This window comes from Vicia villosa, linkage group LG5 (genome assembly GCF_029867415.1).
Source record: "Vicia villosa cultivar HV-30 ecotype Madison, WI linkage group LG5, Vvil1.0, whole genome shotgun sequence".
Taxonomy (NCBI): Eukaryota; Viridiplantae; Streptophyta; class Magnoliopsida; order Fabales; family Fabaceae; genus Vicia; species Vicia villosa.
This window is the reverse complement of record NC_081184.1, coordinates 157,684,417-157,703,952: the sequence shown is the minus strand read 5'-3', so window position 1 is coordinate 157,703,952 and position 19,536 is coordinate 157,684,417. Positions and strand designations below refer to the sequence as shown.

The window sequence follows — 19,536 nt, the reverse complement described above, 5'->3', positions numbered from 1 at the left end:
CTCAGATCCTCATACAATTCACCGCTCAACGAATCGGTAGGATCAAAGGGCTGATTGCTACAAATGAAGCCTTGGAATAAATTTTGTGATATTGGAAGATTCTTGAAGCGTCGATCGAGTAAGGATTATGCAGAAGAGTTCGGTGTGGAGTCGTATACAAGTCAAAATCCACAATTGAAGTTTTATTTTCTTCAGCATTATTGTGGATAAGTGATTGTATGAACTCTTTGAATATTTTTCAAACTAATGGGATTGTGTAGGTACTTTCAAAAGTGCACGTAGACTAATGCGATGACGATAGAGTCGAAGCACTATAGATCCTCGTGTCATCTTTCTACCTTTTACTCTTGCATTTACATTTCATAGTATATTGCATGCCTAAGTTTTTCATACATAGAGTAGTTTATCGTTTATTGCATTGATAGACATTTATTCCTTAAGATTAAGTTTTGTTAGAAACTCGTTGAGTTTAGAATTTGTTAATCGAATCATTGTATAATCATCTCTCGTGAATTATATTGTGGTATCGATTGAATACCTAGTGTATCATCGTTAACTCAAATTTGTGATTGTTATACATTGAATATGTGTTTACGTGTATTAATTTCTATTCAAGTATAATTCACTTTATTTCGCTCTAAAACTCCCGCGGGCATACTCTGAAAAACCTCTGTTATTTTGTTCATGAAAAATCAGTTAATTTGATTTTGAAAAGTATATTCAACCCCCCCCCCCCCCCCCCCTTCTAGACTATTTTTCTTACACCATATTTTCACCCAACATGTTATAAAATCGATCTCTCAAAAAAGGTGGAATAAGTTTTGGATCGAGTGAGACTCCAAGCTTACTTTTCACAAACCATTGATGGTTCCTTGGAGATTAAGACACAGATGGCAACATTGAATCTCTTGAACTACAACAATGAACTTCATCATTTCTTATGTTTACAGGAAAGACAACCAATGTGCCGACAAACTTGCTAACATTAAGTTTTCATTAAACCAATTAATATGATGGAACTCCATCTCGACTGAAGTTAGACAAGTTTTCTCCAGGAATAAAATGTGACTTTTTAGTTACCATTCATTGCTTAGAAGGTTTTGGCTTTGTCCCTCTTTATATTGATCTTTTTTTTTATATTATAATTTTTATTAAAAAAAATTCTTCATATGTAGTGAAAAATAAAGATAATGTTAACTTCATCAAAATACAAATCAACAATAAAAACAAAAACCACAAATCAAACAACTAATTACCAATACCTAATACGATTAATTTTATAAAAATAATTTTTTTCTCTTTCCTTTACATATCAACTACTAGTCTACAATCAAATGTCAAGTTAGATAAAGAAATAATTGGAATTCAACTGCCAAGATTTAACAAGTCCCCAGACAGCATATAAATGCATGTTGAGGATCTAAGTCTAACTGTTATCTATCTAGTTCTGACCAATGGCAACCAAACGCATAGCTTCACATTAACTCAACTTTCTACCCATAATTTTTTGTGGTCCCTCTCATATCAACTTCATGACTCTATATATTGTTCTTGCCCTAACCTCTCTTCTACTACAACCACCAAACTAAACCTCTTATCACCATGGTGTTTCCACAAGATGAGCAAGAGAGTCTTGTTTATGATGTAAGACTATCATCCGTCGGACCAGGTCGATCCTCCGGGTTAGATATTTTTCACTACCCTGATGGTCTCGACTTGGCCCTGAAACTTCATTATCTTAAAGTGGTTTACCTATTTGACTCTGAGGCCGCGCAAGGTTTAACTATTTCGAAAATAAAAGAGTCGTTGTTCAATTTGTTCAACCATTATTTTGTCCCGTGTGGCCGATTTCGACGATCGGAGTCCGGTCGGCCGTTTATCAAATGTAATGATTGTGGAGCAAGGATCATTGAGGCTAAATGCACCAAAACTTTGGATGAATGGGTTGATATGAAGGATTGGTCTTCCTACAAGTTGCTCGTTTCTCAACAAGCTCTTGGGCCAGAATTATCTTTTTCTCCTCCCGTTTTCTTGCAGGTTCTTTAAATAATTTGCCATGCACTCTCTTCTCTTATAGTATATTTCAAATAATTCAAACTAAATAGTTAGTATTTCTATCAAAGGTTTTTTCTTTTGAGTTGGTAGAATTAAAAAGAAGAAGAAGAAATAGAAACAATAATAAGCTTGATTCTTTTTCTCCATAGTTTCCTTAGTGAGAGGCAGGACAATGGACCACTCTAGCCATGGTTGTAACTCTAGAAAAAGACATCATTAAAAAGAAAATTTTAAAAATATGATGAAGTTAAATTTAAAAATTTTAAAAACATGATGAAGTTAAATCTATTGTCTAGATTACTTAGAATTAAAATGTTATTTAATTAATCATGTCAAGTGATGTTTATAGTATTGATTAGGAACTATATTTGGAAGAAAAAAAATAATGATTTATTGAAAACTAAAATGACAATTTTTTGAATATTTTTTAAATATAACAATTATGTTGAGAGAGAAGGAGTGTCATATTGGTATTGATTGCGTTTCTGATTATTTGTCACAATTAAATAAATTTTGGGTTTCTGTTTATTTGTCTTTTTTTTTTTTTGAAAATTTGATTTAATGTTGATTATAATTATAAATTTATATATAACATTCTTTGTTATTTATTATATAAAGATAGATCTAAATGAAACGAAATAATGAATGGTTAATGAATAATGATATTAAATAAAAATGGAAAATAAAATTTAAAGATAATATAATTTATAAAAAGATATGTTCTAATTTCTAAAGTACTTTATGAATTGAAAAACATAATTAATTTTATATTTTAAAAATTATATATGATTTTACGAATTTTTTTAGTAATTACCTAAGAAAAAAAGAAATTGAAAATATAATAATAAATAGTAAAGATTATTTAATTAGAAAAAATATTAATATTGTTTAAAAATTATAAAACTACTTATAATTTAAAATAGGGTGTAAAATAACTCATGCTAAGAAATCTATAATCAGAATGTTTGTCTTTAATATAGAAACTTTGTGTATGTAAATTGTGTATTAATTTGATTAAAAGTTTATAATTGATTTATTTCTTGGATAACTTGTGTGTTAAATTTAATACAAGTTTATAATTAATGGTTTTATTTTTTATTTTTTTAATACGAAATTTTTATTTGTGGGTTTTTTAAAGGCCATTATCCTTATTTCTCTACTTTTTCAACACAAACAATCTATTTATAATATTGTATTATTTCTTTGAATACAAATTAAAATTTTATTTTTTAATTTCATATTTATGTGTCAAAATCTGATTTTAATTAAATAATGGTGTAAAGTTGTTTTACACAAACATTGATATTGTATTCCAATTAATCTCTTTAAGAGAAATATGACAATAATAATTGTATTAGTAACTATTTTTTATTAAATGTGTAATTTTTTTTAAAAGTGTTTTTCTATAATCAAAGATTAGATTAAGTGAAAATAGTTGTCAACTTAAATGCTTGTCAGTAGGCATAAATGTGTGATGTTTTAACCTTATAGGGACAATAAAATAGCATTAATGATACACGAAAATGGAAAGGTTTGTATACTTTTCTAGTACTTTGAAATCACGTCTATCTTTGGAAATATAAGTTTTTAAAACTTATATTTTGATATGCATGAGTAATAATAATAGTAAAGCTATTATTTTGACAAACAACATATATCAAATACGTACTAAAAAACAATAAATCAAAATCATATATTTATTCAGTTCATTTCTAGTGATATTAGAATTGAATTTTGATTTAACTTCTCTCTATAAAATTAATATATAAGATTCACACCCTATTTCTTACTGATAATGCTCCTATTCGATCAACTTATTAACCTCTTAACTTACTATTATTTTTAAACACTTCAATTAATATGAACATTTTGTAGTAGATGGTCGAAATCGGTTGATATGTATTACTTGAGTTAAATGGATATAAATTGTTGATTTATGATCAATCTATAAGAAAATATTTATTTATATTTGCAAATAAACAACTATAAAGTTAATGTTTTAATTTTAATAAAGTACAATTACTACATTCATTTATTAAATTAGTTAGATTCATTTATCATTTGTATTTATATATTTTATAAATAAATAATATTATTTCATTTTTAAATAAGTGTCACATGATCATTATACATACATTAAAAAATTATAACAAACAAATAGAAAATATTAATTTGATTAAATTATTCTTGTAACTATAAGTACATTCTAATTATCAAAAATAAAATAGATGTAAATTAGTGTAAATTTCTAGTCTAAGGTTTAATATCTGTGGCGGTATTTATTTATATTTATAGATTAATATAAATATATATTTAATATTTATAAATAATAATTTTTAAGAAATCATATAATATTAAAAATATAATTAATTAAAACTATAATTAACAAATTCAAATGATCATTACGTTAAAATTAAATACAACAAATATTTTAGAAGAAATAATCTTTTCATATTTAAAATATTCTAAATTGATTTCAAATATGAGAAATTGATTTTGATATGTTTAATTATTTTCGAGTAAAATTTATTATGTCTTTTATAATTGATTTTATTTGAAAATATATTTTATAACTTTTAAGTTAAATAAATTTCTATAATGTTTACATTAATATTTATTATTCCAGTCACTTTTATAAAATTTGATTAAAACCTAAACCACTTTACTTTTTCCCATAAAGCCAAACATCTTAAATCTTAAATACTAGAAATCCAAAGTGAGAAAATTAGATTGTCCGTTATATTGAATATGTACTCTCTTTATCTCTACCTATATTTGTGTGCTCTCTTTAAGGATTTTTCTGTATGAGAGTGAGAGAATCCAATACAAACTCCAATAAGTGAGATACACTATGGTGAGCTGTTACTTTCAAATTCAATAGAGATAAGGTTGATGGAAGGAAGCATTCACGAATACTCCATGTTGCTTTCCCTCCATTAATTAACCATTCAATTCTAAACAAAGTGTTAGTTTAAGATGTTTAATCTTAATAATAAGTCATTTGAATTTTGCAGGTTACTCAATTTAAGTGTGGTGGGGTTGCAATGGGCCTTAGTTGGGCCCATGTACTAGGAGACCCACATTCAGCTTCAGATTTCATCAATACATGGGGTCAGTTCTTTAACAATTTGAACCTAAAAATGCCCTACAACATTCCAAAACCCTTTCCAACTCCCCTTAAATCCGAAGAACCCGAAAAAGATCCGGTTACGATTAAATGGGTTGACCCGGTTGGCGATCATTGGATCCCGGCCAACAATAAAAAAATGGACACATTCTCGTTTCACATAACTACCTCTCAAATGAACGACTTGCAGGAACAAATTTGGGGTTCGAGTGCTGAGAAAAATCCTTCTTTTGAATCTCTATGTGCGATAATTTGGCGTTGCATTGCTAAGGTTCGAGAAGGATCTGAACCTACTACTGTGACCGTTTGTCGGCCCGACCCTAATGGTAGAGGCAATGATATAATTGGAAATGACCAATTGATATGCAAGGTTGAGGCAGGAAATGATTGTTCTATTGTTGACACAAATTTGAAAACTTTGGCTAGGTTACTTGTGGAACAAGGTATTGATGAGAGAAAGCAAATTGAGGAAGTAGTTGAAAAAGATCAAGGTGTGACTGATTTATTTGTCTATGGTGCCAATTTGACATTTCTCAACTTAGAAGATGTTGATGTTTATGACTTTGAATTGAGGGGAAAAAACCCAAGATTTGTTTACTACACACTTCAAGGAGTTGGAGATGAAGGTGTTGTTTTGGTGCTTCCTTGGTCTAAAGGTCATAACAAGAGTGATATTGATGGAAAGTTTGTGACTATTATATTGCCAGAAGATGAAATGGTGAAAGTTAAATATGAGCTTAAGATGAATGGTGTTATGGTTGAAGGGGATTTTTAGTGAATGATTAAGTGATGTTAAAAATAAATAAGTTTGGTAATGTTTGTGTGTTTGATTGAGTTCTAATTAAGTGTTTGTGTATGGCATGAATGGCCTAATTGTTTTTCATATGTGTTGTTATAAATAAATTATTTTTGTGAAGAAAATAAACTATTGTTCACTTTCTTTTCTGTGTTTTTTACAATGAATTACAAAGTTTTTAGATAAATAAAAATCTGTTGGTGGTTTGTCATTAATATAATCTCTTTAAATGGAGTTAAAACTAAACTATTTTTTTTGAAAAAGATCTAAAACATTTTATTTTAGTTCTATTCTTATATTTGCAATAAATAATATTTATTTTATTTTAAAAAAATAATAAGTTTTCACAAAAGTAAAAGTGGTTAGGAAATTGAAAAGAAAATAAAACAAGCTCTAAAAGTGGCAAATTTGAGATATGATATTAAGTTGTTTTAGTTGTCGTCACATAATTGGAATTGACATTTAACAAATATTCTAAAGGGTGATACCTCTTTTGTTCTCGGTTAAATTTGTGATTTTTGAAAAAATCTATAAAAAAAAAATAGAATTATCGTCAGTCATATGAATATCTTTCTAGTCATATGAATATCTTTCTGTGTTAACCCTTAAAAAAAATTCAATCATCAAAAATAATATATGGTAGGAGGTTTTTCAAAAATCGTCAATTTAACAAAGAATAAAATATGTATTAATCTTTTAAAATGACCTTACATTTTATAACCATAGGTTATTATTGATGGATAAATTTTTTGACGGACCAAAACATATAAATATTCTTATGAAAAAACGAATTCAAATTTTATTTTTAACGAAGGTTTCTTCAAAAATCACCAATTTGACACGAAACGGAAAATATATTAACTTCATCTCAAAAAAAAAAATTTGTGTGTTTTAGCATCATTTAAATTAGAGTATAAAAAATTATAGAATCTAAAAGCTAATTATGTAAAACATTTAAGTTGTTTAATCTTAGTCTTAAGAGAAAATGAATACGATTTTTTTTATATGTTAAGGTTTACGAAATTAATAAACTTGGGTCTCATTTTTATTAAAAACAAAAACTATTATCTTTAACATACTCATTTTTTTAATTATATAAAATTTGCAACTAAAAATCAAACTATTAGTATCCCTAAAAAAAATAGTCTTGTGCAATATCACACACTAAATATGTGTAAGACTGATATTATATATTTTTACTAGATAATTGATTTAGTAGTTAAAGTCTTTATATTTGTAATGGTTATTTATATAAGGCTAAATTACAGTTTTGGTTCCCCTGTTTTAGGTTTTTCACGATTTTGGTCCCCCTATTTTCTTTTTAAACAGTTTTAGTCTCACATCCCAATTTTGTCCATGAATAGTGCATGAACAGTACATGTCCGTATGTGAACAGTACATGAACAGTTGCATCAAAATTGGGATTGGGACCAAAACTGTTTAAAAAGAAAATAGGGGGACCAAAATCGTAAAAAACCTAAAACAGAGGGACCAAAACTGTAATTTAGCCTTTATATAAAAATTAAATATATATTTTTAATGCAACTATAAAGATTAATTTTTCAAATTTAAAAATATAATAAATGAAAAATTCTTATTAAAAACTTTTAACATTGTCATATTTTTAGAAGTTAATTCAAACTCAATATGTTTTTAAAGACAAATATAATATAATATAATATAATATAATATAATATAATATAAGTATATAGTTGAAAGAAACCATGGCTCTCGGATGCAAAGTGAGTTGGATAGCGGTGTTAATGGGTGTGGGTCGACTCACAAATCCGTTAATCCAAATTGTTTCAATCCATTCCGAACTCATTCATTTATTGATTCAATCCAGCCCATATATATACCCCTACATTTAGGCATCTAATTAGGTATTGGAAGTATTCAAATCGTGACTATCCAAGAAAAGAAAAAGAGATTACACAAAAAAACACAATAAAAATAAAGAAATTCCGAGGTTATCAAATTGAATTATTTTTTTTGAAAAAATTCACAATTCTGCCAATAAAAAATTCCTTAAATCCTAAAATGTCACATAAGACTATATTATACATGCAACTTATTATGTGACCTCATATTTTGTAAATATTTTTATTAAGTTCTTAACATATTTGCAACTAAGTCTCTAACATATTAATTTTATAATATTCATTGTTCATTCAATATATTGTTTTTTAACTTCAAATCTTTTTTTTTCAAAATTAAAATTAATAAAAAAAAATGAAATTTTTGTCATGATATTTTCAACAACAAGTTCATCTTTTTTTTTTCCAATCAACAACAATTTCATCTTCTTTCTCCAACCAACAACAACTTCATCTTCTTTACTAGCAACATTCATCATCTTTCCCGCAATTGTAAAATGACCATTAACGAACGTACGTTTCATCTTCTTCTTTCACAATTGTAAAAGGAGTTTTCTTCCTCACACTGTTCAACGAGCAAAACTTCAATTTTATCCCATAGGATTGCGCTCCTCACATAGTTCGCATTAATAGCCGATTTGCTAAGGTATTTGAGTTTAATATTTATGATTTTAATTTCTTATATGATTTCAATTTGCGAATTAGGTTTTATAATTGATGTTGTAATGTGTAATTAGATTTTAAATTTATGTATTTTAATTTTTAATATGTTAGTCGTTCATTACGTTGGATAAATTTTATTTTAATTTGATAATTAGGTTATATGATTGTAGTCATTGTCTTTATTTAGATTTCAAAATTAAGGATTTCAATTTTCAATTTTTTAGTTACTCAATATGTAGGTTTAGATTTTATTTCAATTTGGGAATTAGATCTTATGATTGATTCATTGTCTTTATTTGGATTTCAAAACTAAGGATTGCGATTTTCAATTTGTTAGTTACTCAATATGTAGGTTATGTTGTGTTATATATTGGCCTATTTCAGATGGACAACTACGGCGATTCTATTGGGATTAATTTGAACAATGTTCATTACACTTATTCATATGATGTTGAATATAGTTGTGATGAAGATGTTAATGATGTTGTATCTAGTGGCCATTAGTGTTCAAATGATGAAGATAATTCTAATAATGACGATGATGAGGAATCGGTTGGAGCGGAGTTGTCAAATAGCCAAGCAATTGTAGGTGATAGATTTGTGAGTATAAGTTTCATTACTTTAGATGAAATCCATGCTATGGAAATTGGAATTGTGAATGAAGCTTATAACTTTTATTATAGGTATGAAAAATGTAAAAGTTTTGTTATTAGAAAAAACGATGTTAGATGAAGAGGATCCGAAGGTAGTGAAATAGTAGTAATGATGCAATATGTATGCAACATACATAGCTCAAGAGACAAGAAACACTTAAGTAGGTTGGTTCTAAAACATTGTTGGGACTCTATCCCAATGCCACTGCCTGTAATATTTCGGGTTTTTCTGACCTTGCTTTCTCTTAATTGAAGCATCTTTCCATTAAAAAAAACAATGTAAAAAACTTTAAAATTCTCAAAGCCCACATAGTTCTAATTCATTTCAGGATGACTCAAAGTATCAAGTAAATAGTTTGGTCTCCTCCCTCCCTTCAAAACTAGATAAAAGAAACTTTTGATGAAAATGCAATTGTCAATTGGTGTTCATGATCTGTTGCTTGTATAGGTTTGTTTAAGAATCATTGTGCAAAATTTATTGGCAGATCAAAATTAGATGACTAAACTTTTTCTTGTTTAGAACCATGAATTTTATAATATCTTACAATTTTTTAAAAGACTGTACCAACAAATTAACCAACTTAATAGTACTCCCTTTGTTTCATAAAATGTATATCATTTGAGCAATTCACAATTCTTAAAAAAAATTATTAAATGTATTAATTTTAATGATAAAACTAATACTTCCTTCGTCTTAAAATAATTGTTACATCCGATAAAATTATTTATTCTAAAATAATTGTCGCTTTTAGTTTTCAATGTAATTTTAATTTTTATCTTTTAATTCTACCCTCTAATTAATACTCTCAATTTATTATTCTCTCACTCTGCATTAATAGTAATTCAAATACACCAATAGTAAACAAAGATAAATTGATAAAAATATTATTCACACTTTTACTTATCATATTTTTTTAATCTGTGTAAAATGACCAATTATGACAATTATTTTGAGGCGGTGGAAATTTACTAGAATACTCTTATTATTTGTAGTTAATATATAGTTGAATAAAATAAAAGTTAATAAAAATATAAGTATAATGGTGAAAATGATAGTAAATACTGCATTAAAGTTGTAAAGGGGCAATTATTTTGAGAAAGAAAAAGTACAAGTGAAATGGCAATTTGAGTATATTGTTCTTAAAATATCATTTTATATTCAAAAATAAAAATGAAAATTTTGAACATTAAATCAAAAGTAGAAATGACAATTTAACCTAATTACAATGAGCACCCGCAAAAATACTCAGTAGGATAAAACTCCACAAAAATGGATAAGATACAGTTTCGAATAATTATCTACTAAAATAAGTGGAAATAGGTACGGGCATGGGCACTTTAATATCCAACCCGCCTCATACCCACACACTATATATTTATATATTTTAATTCATCTTACTTTGTATGTCTATCAATTTTAAAAAAAGATTTCAACGTTAAATTGTTACATATTATATATATATATATATATATATATATATATATATATATATATATATATATATATATATATATATATATTAATTCAGTAAAATAATTTTTTTTTATAATGTTATTAAAATTTTAAAATAATATAATATTTTATAATTGATAAATTATCATAATAGTAAATTATACTTTATAATTGATAAACTTAAAAACTTTGTAATGTTATACTTTTAATATTCTATATTAACAAATAATTATTCATCCATGAAACATTTGCATTTATGGAAAACATGTGCACACGATAGCTACAAGGGATGGAGGGGTTTGAAAACCCATCTCTTTCCTTGAAAGCTTAAGAAAATTTCTTCACACACCTCCTAACCTTCTTGCTCACCCCTGGTGAATTTACAACACTATCCCTTGTTTCGGAAGTTCATTTCTGAAAAGATACTTTTTTTATATAAAAAAAGGTGTTTTCGGAAATGTATCTCCGAAAACGTGTTTTTTTTAATATAAAATATTGATTTCGGAGATGCATTTCCGAAATAAAGTTATTTTTCAGAAAATGTGGTGTTTTCGGAAGTTCATCTCCGAACGCACCCCCTTGAGGGAATTCGGAAATGAACCTCCGAATTTATGTCTGGACAGAAGAAAAATGAAAAACAACAACGATTCGCTTTATTTAATCGGGTGAAGATTACAACGATAATATTACTGAAAATTAAAGTTACATATTGTTGAACACGGGTAGGTGGGGATGGGTCAACATTTTGATTACGTCGTCCGCCGATCTTTGAAGTTTCGCGTCCAACTCGATCGGGCATTTCGAAGAAAATCGGTCGAAGGTTGTCCACAAAACCGCTAAATCTTCGTCGTTCTTGATCTCCGAATGTGTGAACTTAATGCCTCCCTCGTCGTTAAGCGATGGCGAGCGGTACTCGAGCTTGACAACCTTTCGATTCTCGGGATAGCGCAAAAGCGTGTTGAGCGACGGTATCAACTCCGCAAACGGCGTGTCGCGCGAGAAGCAAAATTGGAACGGCATCGGGTAGCCGGTTTCAAAGTAGACGAATGCTAGGTGGGGGTAGGTTTGTGTCATTTGTGTTTTGTGGTGTGAAGAGGATGAAGAAGAGTGTGTAGTATTTATAGACTTATTGGAGCATTGATGGCCCAACAAACCTTATCCTGCCTCAGAGGACATTTCGGAAATGAACTTCCGAAAATAGGCTCCAGACATGTATATTTCGGAAGTTCATTTCCGAATTATGCAGAAACAGACTTAAATTTTACATTTTGTTGATTGCTTAGTGTGTTGTGTAAATTGAACAAATGGAATTGACATTAAACATAAATTAGACAAAGATGACATAAAACATACTTATATTATATATGTTTTGAATCGGTCCGATTTTACATGATAAACAACAATACATACAAAAAATGATCGTTACAAACAAAAACGATCTGGAACGAACTAAAATTCACCGAACCAATCGGTGGATCCTAAGTCCAAAATAGGCACGTTCTTCGACCGCTCTCTATTTTGCTCGCGCTCTTTGCTCATCATTTCTTCAAACTCCCCCATCCTCGAAACGAACGGATCCGGCCAAGTCTCCGCCTCATTTGAACGATGTGCGGTCCATTGACAAGAAGTAGCAGGTATAGGACAACCCGGTTTCAAAAACACTTGAACGAAGTGTCGCGATCGTAGATACCCGATGCATATGATGCGGCCCGACGCGTCCAACGGCGGTCGACTATGAAGTGGAAAGAAAGTCTCACTTAGTCCAAACCTCGTCAAATCGACGCACACCATATCATATGCACTTGCTATTAGATGACCCATCTCGGGGAATGACATCCACTTCGAAACCGGAGCGATACCGGTAAGTGATGGAACAAGTGCATCATGAATTTTTGCAAAATTTTCTTGATTTTCATATAGTCGGCCGTAGATGTCCCGATACGAAGTCAACTCCGCAATGAGTTCCTGTCGGACTAAAGTGTGATTATTTTCCCCTTTACCGAGCAAACCCGCAACGGCCCGATATCCACAATTGTCGTCGCCTCCAACATCAACGATATTATCGATATATTTATGCATAAAAAGTGGCATCTCATCAATGTAGACAATTGGTGATTTTTTGATCGGCGGTGTGCGAGGTGGCTTCGAAATACGGGCTCCTTTGTTACCACTACACTTAGACTTCGGTGTCTCATGAATTTCCGGGAACGATGCATCAACATGTTCAAAGTAGGAAGGAGATCGTTTTGTTGACGTGTCATCTTGTGTAATTTTGGACTTTTTCGGTGCACCTTTCGTTTTAACCGGTTGAGATGGCGGTTTCAAATCGGTGGTCTCAGGAAATGTGATCTTTCGCAATTGTTCTTTTATGTGCATTTTTGTTGTGTCGTCCGCTTTAGCAAACTTCTCCATTATCACTTCCAACTCGTCGGAGATGGTGATTTTGGAGTCATTTTCTTTCGGCGGGTCAAAATCATCAAAACGAAGTTTCTTCTAATGGTCGGCTACCTCATCCATGCGTATGGGTGAATTCAAATTTTTCTTTTTTGCAAGTATACAAGCACACGGAAGGTCGTATGTAGTTCTAATGGTGCACCCACATAATGAACTATCCGTCCCCGTGGTCTCCGACCGCTTAGCTTCATGAAACAAAAAATTCAAACCCATTCGAGATATGTTGTAAATCAATTGCGAGAATAGAATTTGGCCCTTATACCGGTTTTCCATAAACGTCTTGCTCCGACCGAACGATGTTTGAATTTCATTGTGTTGATTTTCAAGCATTTGGTTCACGGTGTCCCATCCGCGACACAAATCTCCCTTGCTATCACCCAACCACCTCTTGAAGACCGCATGTGCGGATTCAACTCGGTTAGTCGTGGTGCAACCAAGATGTCTAACCCGATTTGTCCAAGCGCACATGACTTTTTCTCTAACTTTGTCAAGAATGGTGGATTCGACGTAATGACAAAAAGTCTTAATGGAACCACACAAAGACCTAAAGTGTACCAATTTCTCGGTATAATCCTCTTCGGAATATGCATCCAAAATTCCCCTCCATGCCGCCATTATCCTATCAACCACAACACCGGCTTTGACAACTTTACCATTTTCATCCGGCCTATCTTTTGTCCCAACCGCGGGTTTCAACTTGCTTCTCACGTTGCAAGTTATGTGATACCGGCAAAGTAAAGCGGTAGATGTCGGGAAGACGGTATCGACCGCATTCATCAAAGCATTGTCCCGATCGGTGACAATGACGTTTGGCATAACCTCTTGATCAACTAACAAAGACTTGCAAATTCCCAAGGCCCACGTAAAGTTGTCTTCTTTTTCACACTCCAAAGAAGCAAACCCCACCGAATAAGTCTTGTCCGTCGAGGTCACACCGACGATCTCTAGAAGAGGAAGCCTATACTTGTTTGTCTTGTACGTCGAATCCATGACAAGAACGGTTGGAAATGTGTTGAATAATTTGATACTTTCGGGATGAGTCCAAAAAATATCACACACCGTAACTTTGTCCTCGGAGGTTCGGAAGCTTGAAACATAATTGTTATCGCCTAGTAGTTTCAAAAGTTGTTGCATTTCCGACCGAGGGTCCATATTCAAAACCTTGAGATTGTGCCGTTCATTGTAAACGTGCTTGATATTTGAAACGCTATCCGGTTTTGCTTGATATTTGAAACGCTATCCGGTTTCTTATGCTTCAAATCGGCAAGTATGTTGCGAGGCGCCACTTTGACTATCGTTAGGTCCGATATCACATTCCTCTCTTCGCGGGACAAAAGACACGCCATTGGATGTCCGTTTAACTTGACATCCAAGGCATGATTATGCATTCCACAAATTACGGTTAACCGCCACAAATCATCAACCCTCCGAGTGGCACGCAACTTAAACGGACACCCGCACTTTCTCGATCCCGTGTCCTCGTGTTTTAGCACCCGGTTTGATTGTACATATCTACCACCCCGTTCGCAATTCAAAACAACGAAAGCTTTCCGCCTACTATTTCCGTTGTCCGACCTTAAAATAACAATTCTAAATCCATGTTTGTTAGCTTCCTACCGAACCCAATCAATCAATTGCTTGCGACTACCGAAACTCCGATCATTTGTAAAATGTTGCCGAGCATCGACCGCATTGATCATGGGAGTAACGTCAATAACCGGATCGTTATTAACGTTGACAATTTCCGGAACTAATACTCCATCGTCTTGCACAATGTTGTCCTGATGCACCATACCTAACAAATGAATAAATTAGCAAAATTGGCCAAAACTGTTTTTTTTTTAACTGTCAGGGCATATTTCGGAAGTTCATTTCCGAAATATATTAGGTAACATATATTTCGGAAATGAACTTCCGAACCATATCAGTTTTTAGCATAAAATTTATCAATCAATGTAGTGAAATAGGGGATGAAATGAGTGATGTTTTTCTGAAATTGATGTTTTCTATGCTCCCTTTAACGTGATCAACGGTTTGAAACTTGATTTTAGGGCGAAAAATGGATGGAGATTGATTGGATTTTAGAGAGGGTTTGAGAAGTTTTGGAGAAAAATGATGAAATAGTGAAGGAGGGAAATTTGTATATGCAGCAATAGTTTCGGAAATGAACTTCCGAAAATATGCACGGATTTTGAATTTTTTTGACTTCGGAAATGCATCTCCGAAAACACCAAAAAATTGGTGTTTTAGGAGATGCATTTCCGAAGTCAACAAAAAATCAAAAAAAAAACTTCGGAGATGAATCTCCGAAGCAGGGGTAGTTTTGGTTTTTCGCTGGGAGTGACCCCATAGGGAGGAGGTGGGTAAAGAAATTTTCTTATTTAAACAAATGTTTTTGTTATCTTCTAAAACAACACCTTTCTATTTTCATTACTAGATTTGGATTAGCAAAATTTTGAGCTAATTCAATTTCTAATTAGATATTTTAAGAAAATTTCTTTGGCCACCTCCCTATGGGGTCACCCCCAGCGAAAATACCAAAACACCCCTGCTTCGGAAATGAACTTCCGAAGCGCTTTTTTTTTTGGAAAAATTGACTTATTTCGGAAGTTCATTTCCGAAAACATTATTTCGGAAGTGAACTTCCGAAATACTGCGATTTTTGCAGATTTATCAAAACACTCCCCCTCCCCCAATCATTTACCCTAAATCAAAACAAAAAGTGGCAAAGGCGAAAATTTGTGCAAACAGAATTTCAAAGCTGCATCAAGGCTCCAATCACACTGCTAAACAACATTCAAAAGCCCTCAATCCCAACACTTTGTAAGTTTTGAAATTTTTAGATCTATTATTCAAATGCATGTTATTTAGGGTTTTAATTGCATAAATGATATATGGTTAGGTTGTTAGTAGTATTTAGGTTGTTTAGAAGCATTTTGATTTGGTTTGAAGTTTGGTTTAGGGGTCTGCCATGGAAGTTGCAGAAAACTCCATCGCAGGGGTGTTTCGGAAGTTCATTTCAACTGTTTACAGGAACATGTCAGACAACCAACAAGCACGCAGGACTGCGTCTTCTAAAGAAGGCGCTAAGGGAAGAAAGGGTTCTTCAAAGAAGGAGGTGAAAGAGGTGAAGGAGGTGAAGGAGGTGAAGGAGAAGAAGAAGCTTTTGACTGGTTCTGCTTCTCGTCCCCTGGGAGTCCATGGCTCGGACGCGCAGGCTCAGCCTTCAGGCGTGATCAACGCTGATGGTTCTGATACTGAGTGGGATGAATATTGGTATAATTATCTTCATTCGGAGGAGTTCGCTCGTCGAGAAGAATAACGTGTTTTTATTTTGTTTGATGTGTATTTTGTAACGCTCGTCGGGCAGAATAACATGTTTTTGTTTTGTTTGACGTGTTTTGTTTTGTTTTGTTCGGATTTCGGATTGTATCGCACAGTGTTTTTGTATTGGATTTATCATGTTAATAAAAATACGCACTACTGTAAGTAACAAATGACGGAGGAGGTGTAACCGGAGCCGGAACATATGACGGAGGAGGTGGATGTTCGGAGGAAGAAGAACCGGAGGTACGTCCACCGCGAGACAAAGGAGCCAATCATTGTAAGCTATAGTTTATCATTATCATCTGGGGACGTCATTTCTAAAAAATCAAGATTAAAAATAATAAGATTTTTTCCCAATTTTTTGTAATGACGTCCTCTGATGATAATGATAAATTATAGCTTACATTGATTGGCTCCTTTGTCTCGCGGTGGACGTACCTCCGGTTCTTCTTCCTCCGGACATCCACCTCCTCCGTCATATGTTCCAGCCCCGGTTACACCTCCTCCGTCATTTGTTACTCACAGTTAGGGGTGGGAATAGGCCAGGCCGGCCTACAGGGGCCTACGGCCCAGCCTACATAGGCCTAGGCCTATTTAATAAAGAGGTCAGGCTTAGGCTTTTTTAAAAGCCTATTTTATTTAATAGGCTAGGCTTAGGCTATTAAAAAAGCCTATGAAGCCTTATAGGCCGGCCTATATTTTCATATATATTAGAGATATGTTAAATAAGTTGGTTCATGTATGCATATATATTAGAAAAAAAAAGCTAAATAGGCTACCCTATATATATATATATATATATATATATATATATATATATATATAACAAATGCTAAATAGGTTCACTTATATATGTATATATAGGCCGACCTACAAGACTTCTTAAGTTATATAGATTAATTGAAAACTTTAATGAGATACAGGCTTTTTAAATAGGCTTTCAGGCCAGACCAGGCTTTTAAAAAGGCCAGGCCAGGCCAAAAAATTGAGCCTATGATAGGCCTTAGGCCAGGCATAGGCCTTTTAAATTTATCGTAGGCCAGGCCCAAGCCTTCTAAAGCCTAGCCTAGCCTAGCCTATTTCCATCCCTACTCACAGTAGTACACCTTTTGAAATTTGGAAGCCTTTTTTTCTCCCCACCACTCTCTCATCCCCCCTACCCGTGTTCAACAATATGTAACTTTAATTTTATGTAATATTGTCGTTGTAAACTTCACCCGATTAAATAAAGCGAATTGTTGTTGTTTTTTCATTTTATTCTGTCCAGACATATTTTCGGAGGTTCATTTCCGAATTCTCCAAGGGGGGGTGCGTTCGGAGATGAACTTCCGAAACACCACATTTTCTGAAAATGTAACTTTATTTCGGAGATGCATCTCCGAAACCAATATTTTATATTAAAAAAAAACACGTTTTCGGAAGTTCATTTCCGAAAACACCTTTTTTAAGAAAAAAAAGTACAGTTTCGAAAATGAACTTCCGAAACAAGGGGTATTGTAGTAAATTCATCAGAGGTTGGCAAGAAGGTTAGGAGGTGGGTGAAGAAAAAACCTATTTTAATGAAGTATAAATGGAGAGGGCCTCTAAATTTTCAAAAGTAACAAGAGTTTCAAGACGTAAAGCTAATTAGAGTCTAAATCAATGTAATGATTTTCTTGAAACGTAACTCTTACATTTTCTAGGTGGTTCCTTTTGTAATTAAGGTAGATGTAGTTCTCTTTAGAAATTTATTGTGTAACTTTATCACATATGTTAACTTACTAATATAGAATGTTGTTTAGCTTTCAACTTGCACACATCTAAATAGAATTTCATTCACATTTATAACTAATTTTGAATGTTACAATAAGTCTTTTTCTGGTTTGTGAGGTAGAAAAGTTATCTCCAACGGTTCGTGCTTAATCAAATATGGATCTTAAAAAGTGCATGTTATTATCTAGTATTTTCAGAAACGCCGCCTTATAATGGTATATGGATCTATCTCATGTCTCCATTGCCAGCTATCAGGAACTAGTAAAGAAACTTGTACACTAGTTCGCCGTCAGCCGCCACATGAAAATGTTCATCACCATCTTGTTCAACATACACCTGGTTCCATTATAATCGTTGAGAGACTACTTCACCCGCTTTAACGAAGCCACAGTCAGGGTCGTCCCACCAAACCAAGAAATATTTATGGGAGCGTTCTAAAATGGACTCAGGATGGGACACTTTAACGAGTCCCTGGCCAAAAGCCAGTGTTTATGTTGGCGGAAGTGGTCACTAGAATAGAATGTTACATAAAGGACAGGGAGAGCAACGCCGAAAAAAAGTGTGTGATGTCAAGGAGAATGCTCCCAACATCAAGGGTTCACACAACCAAAGGAAGAACAATGATACCTCGCACATAAAGGACAATACTGCATTCAAAAGGGTAGGCAATGCGACTGAGAACTTCACGCCCCTTAACACCCGTCATGAACATATCTGGCACGGGGTTCTTCACATGCATAACATCTCTATGTCACTGGCTCCAAAGGCCAATGTAATGGGTCATGAACCAGGAAGATGATGCAGGTTCCACATATTCAAGGGATAAATTAAGAAACTAATCAAGGAGGGACACCTTAATTGAGGTTGGGTTGACATATAGGAAGCCCCAGGCCCAACAAAGCAAAAGAGGCATTCTAGAACGAGGGCAATAAAGTTGTGTGCCACATGCTCAACATCATAACATAAGGATTCGCTAGAGGCGGGGAGACTAGTTTCGCCCGTAGGAGGTACGCTCGCTAAATCCTGAATGTAGAAGACCTTCTTAGGGTCGATACTGAAGACGAACCCCAAGCGCCAGAAGCCACGATCTCCTTATCTAAGAAAGATGCACTTGGCATCCACTTTTACAATCATGACCCAGTGGCCATTACAATCAGATGTGATAAAAGAGAGATCAAAAGAATCCTCGTAGTCCAAGGAAGTTAAACAGACATTGTATATTATGAGGCGTTTAAAATACTTCCCCTCAACTCAGAGGACTTGAAACCCTTTAAAGGTTCGTTGGTCGAATTCTTTGGAGAGCGTGTACAAGTAAAATGATACATTTCCTTGAAGACCACTTCTGGTTCTAGTGGTAATTTGGGTGAAAGGTTAAAACA

The 19,536-nt window shown here is 32.7% G+C and overlaps 1 protein-coding gene across 1 annotated transcript; it reads left to right on the top strand.

Annotated features, from left to right (window-relative positions):
• Positions 1-1,552: 1,552 nt before the first annotated feature.
• On the top strand, positions 1,553-6,122 carry LOC131603436 (protein ECERIFERUM 26-like). Its single transcript, XM_058875742.1, has 2 exons — positions 1,553-2,037; positions 5,070-6,122. The coding sequence occupies exons 1-2, from the start codon at positions 1,603-1,605 to the stop codon at positions 5,955-5,957; spliced, it is 1,323 nt and encodes a 440-aa protein (XP_058731725.1). The 5' UTR covers positions 1,553-1,602; the 3' UTR covers positions 5,958-6,122.
• The last annotated feature ends 13,414 nt before the right edge of the window (positions 6,123-19,536 follow it).

Bases quoted from the DNA above. Each gene is read 5' to 3' on its own strand.
- LOC131603436 (XM_058875742.1), top strand. From the start codon at position 1,603: ATGGTGTTTCCACAAGATGAGCAAGAGAGTCTTGTTTATGATGTAAGA. The intron at 2,038-5,069 runs GTTCTTTAAATA...TGAATTTTGCAG, and splicing joins CTCCTCCCGTTTTCTTGCAG to GTTACTCAATTTAAGTGTGG.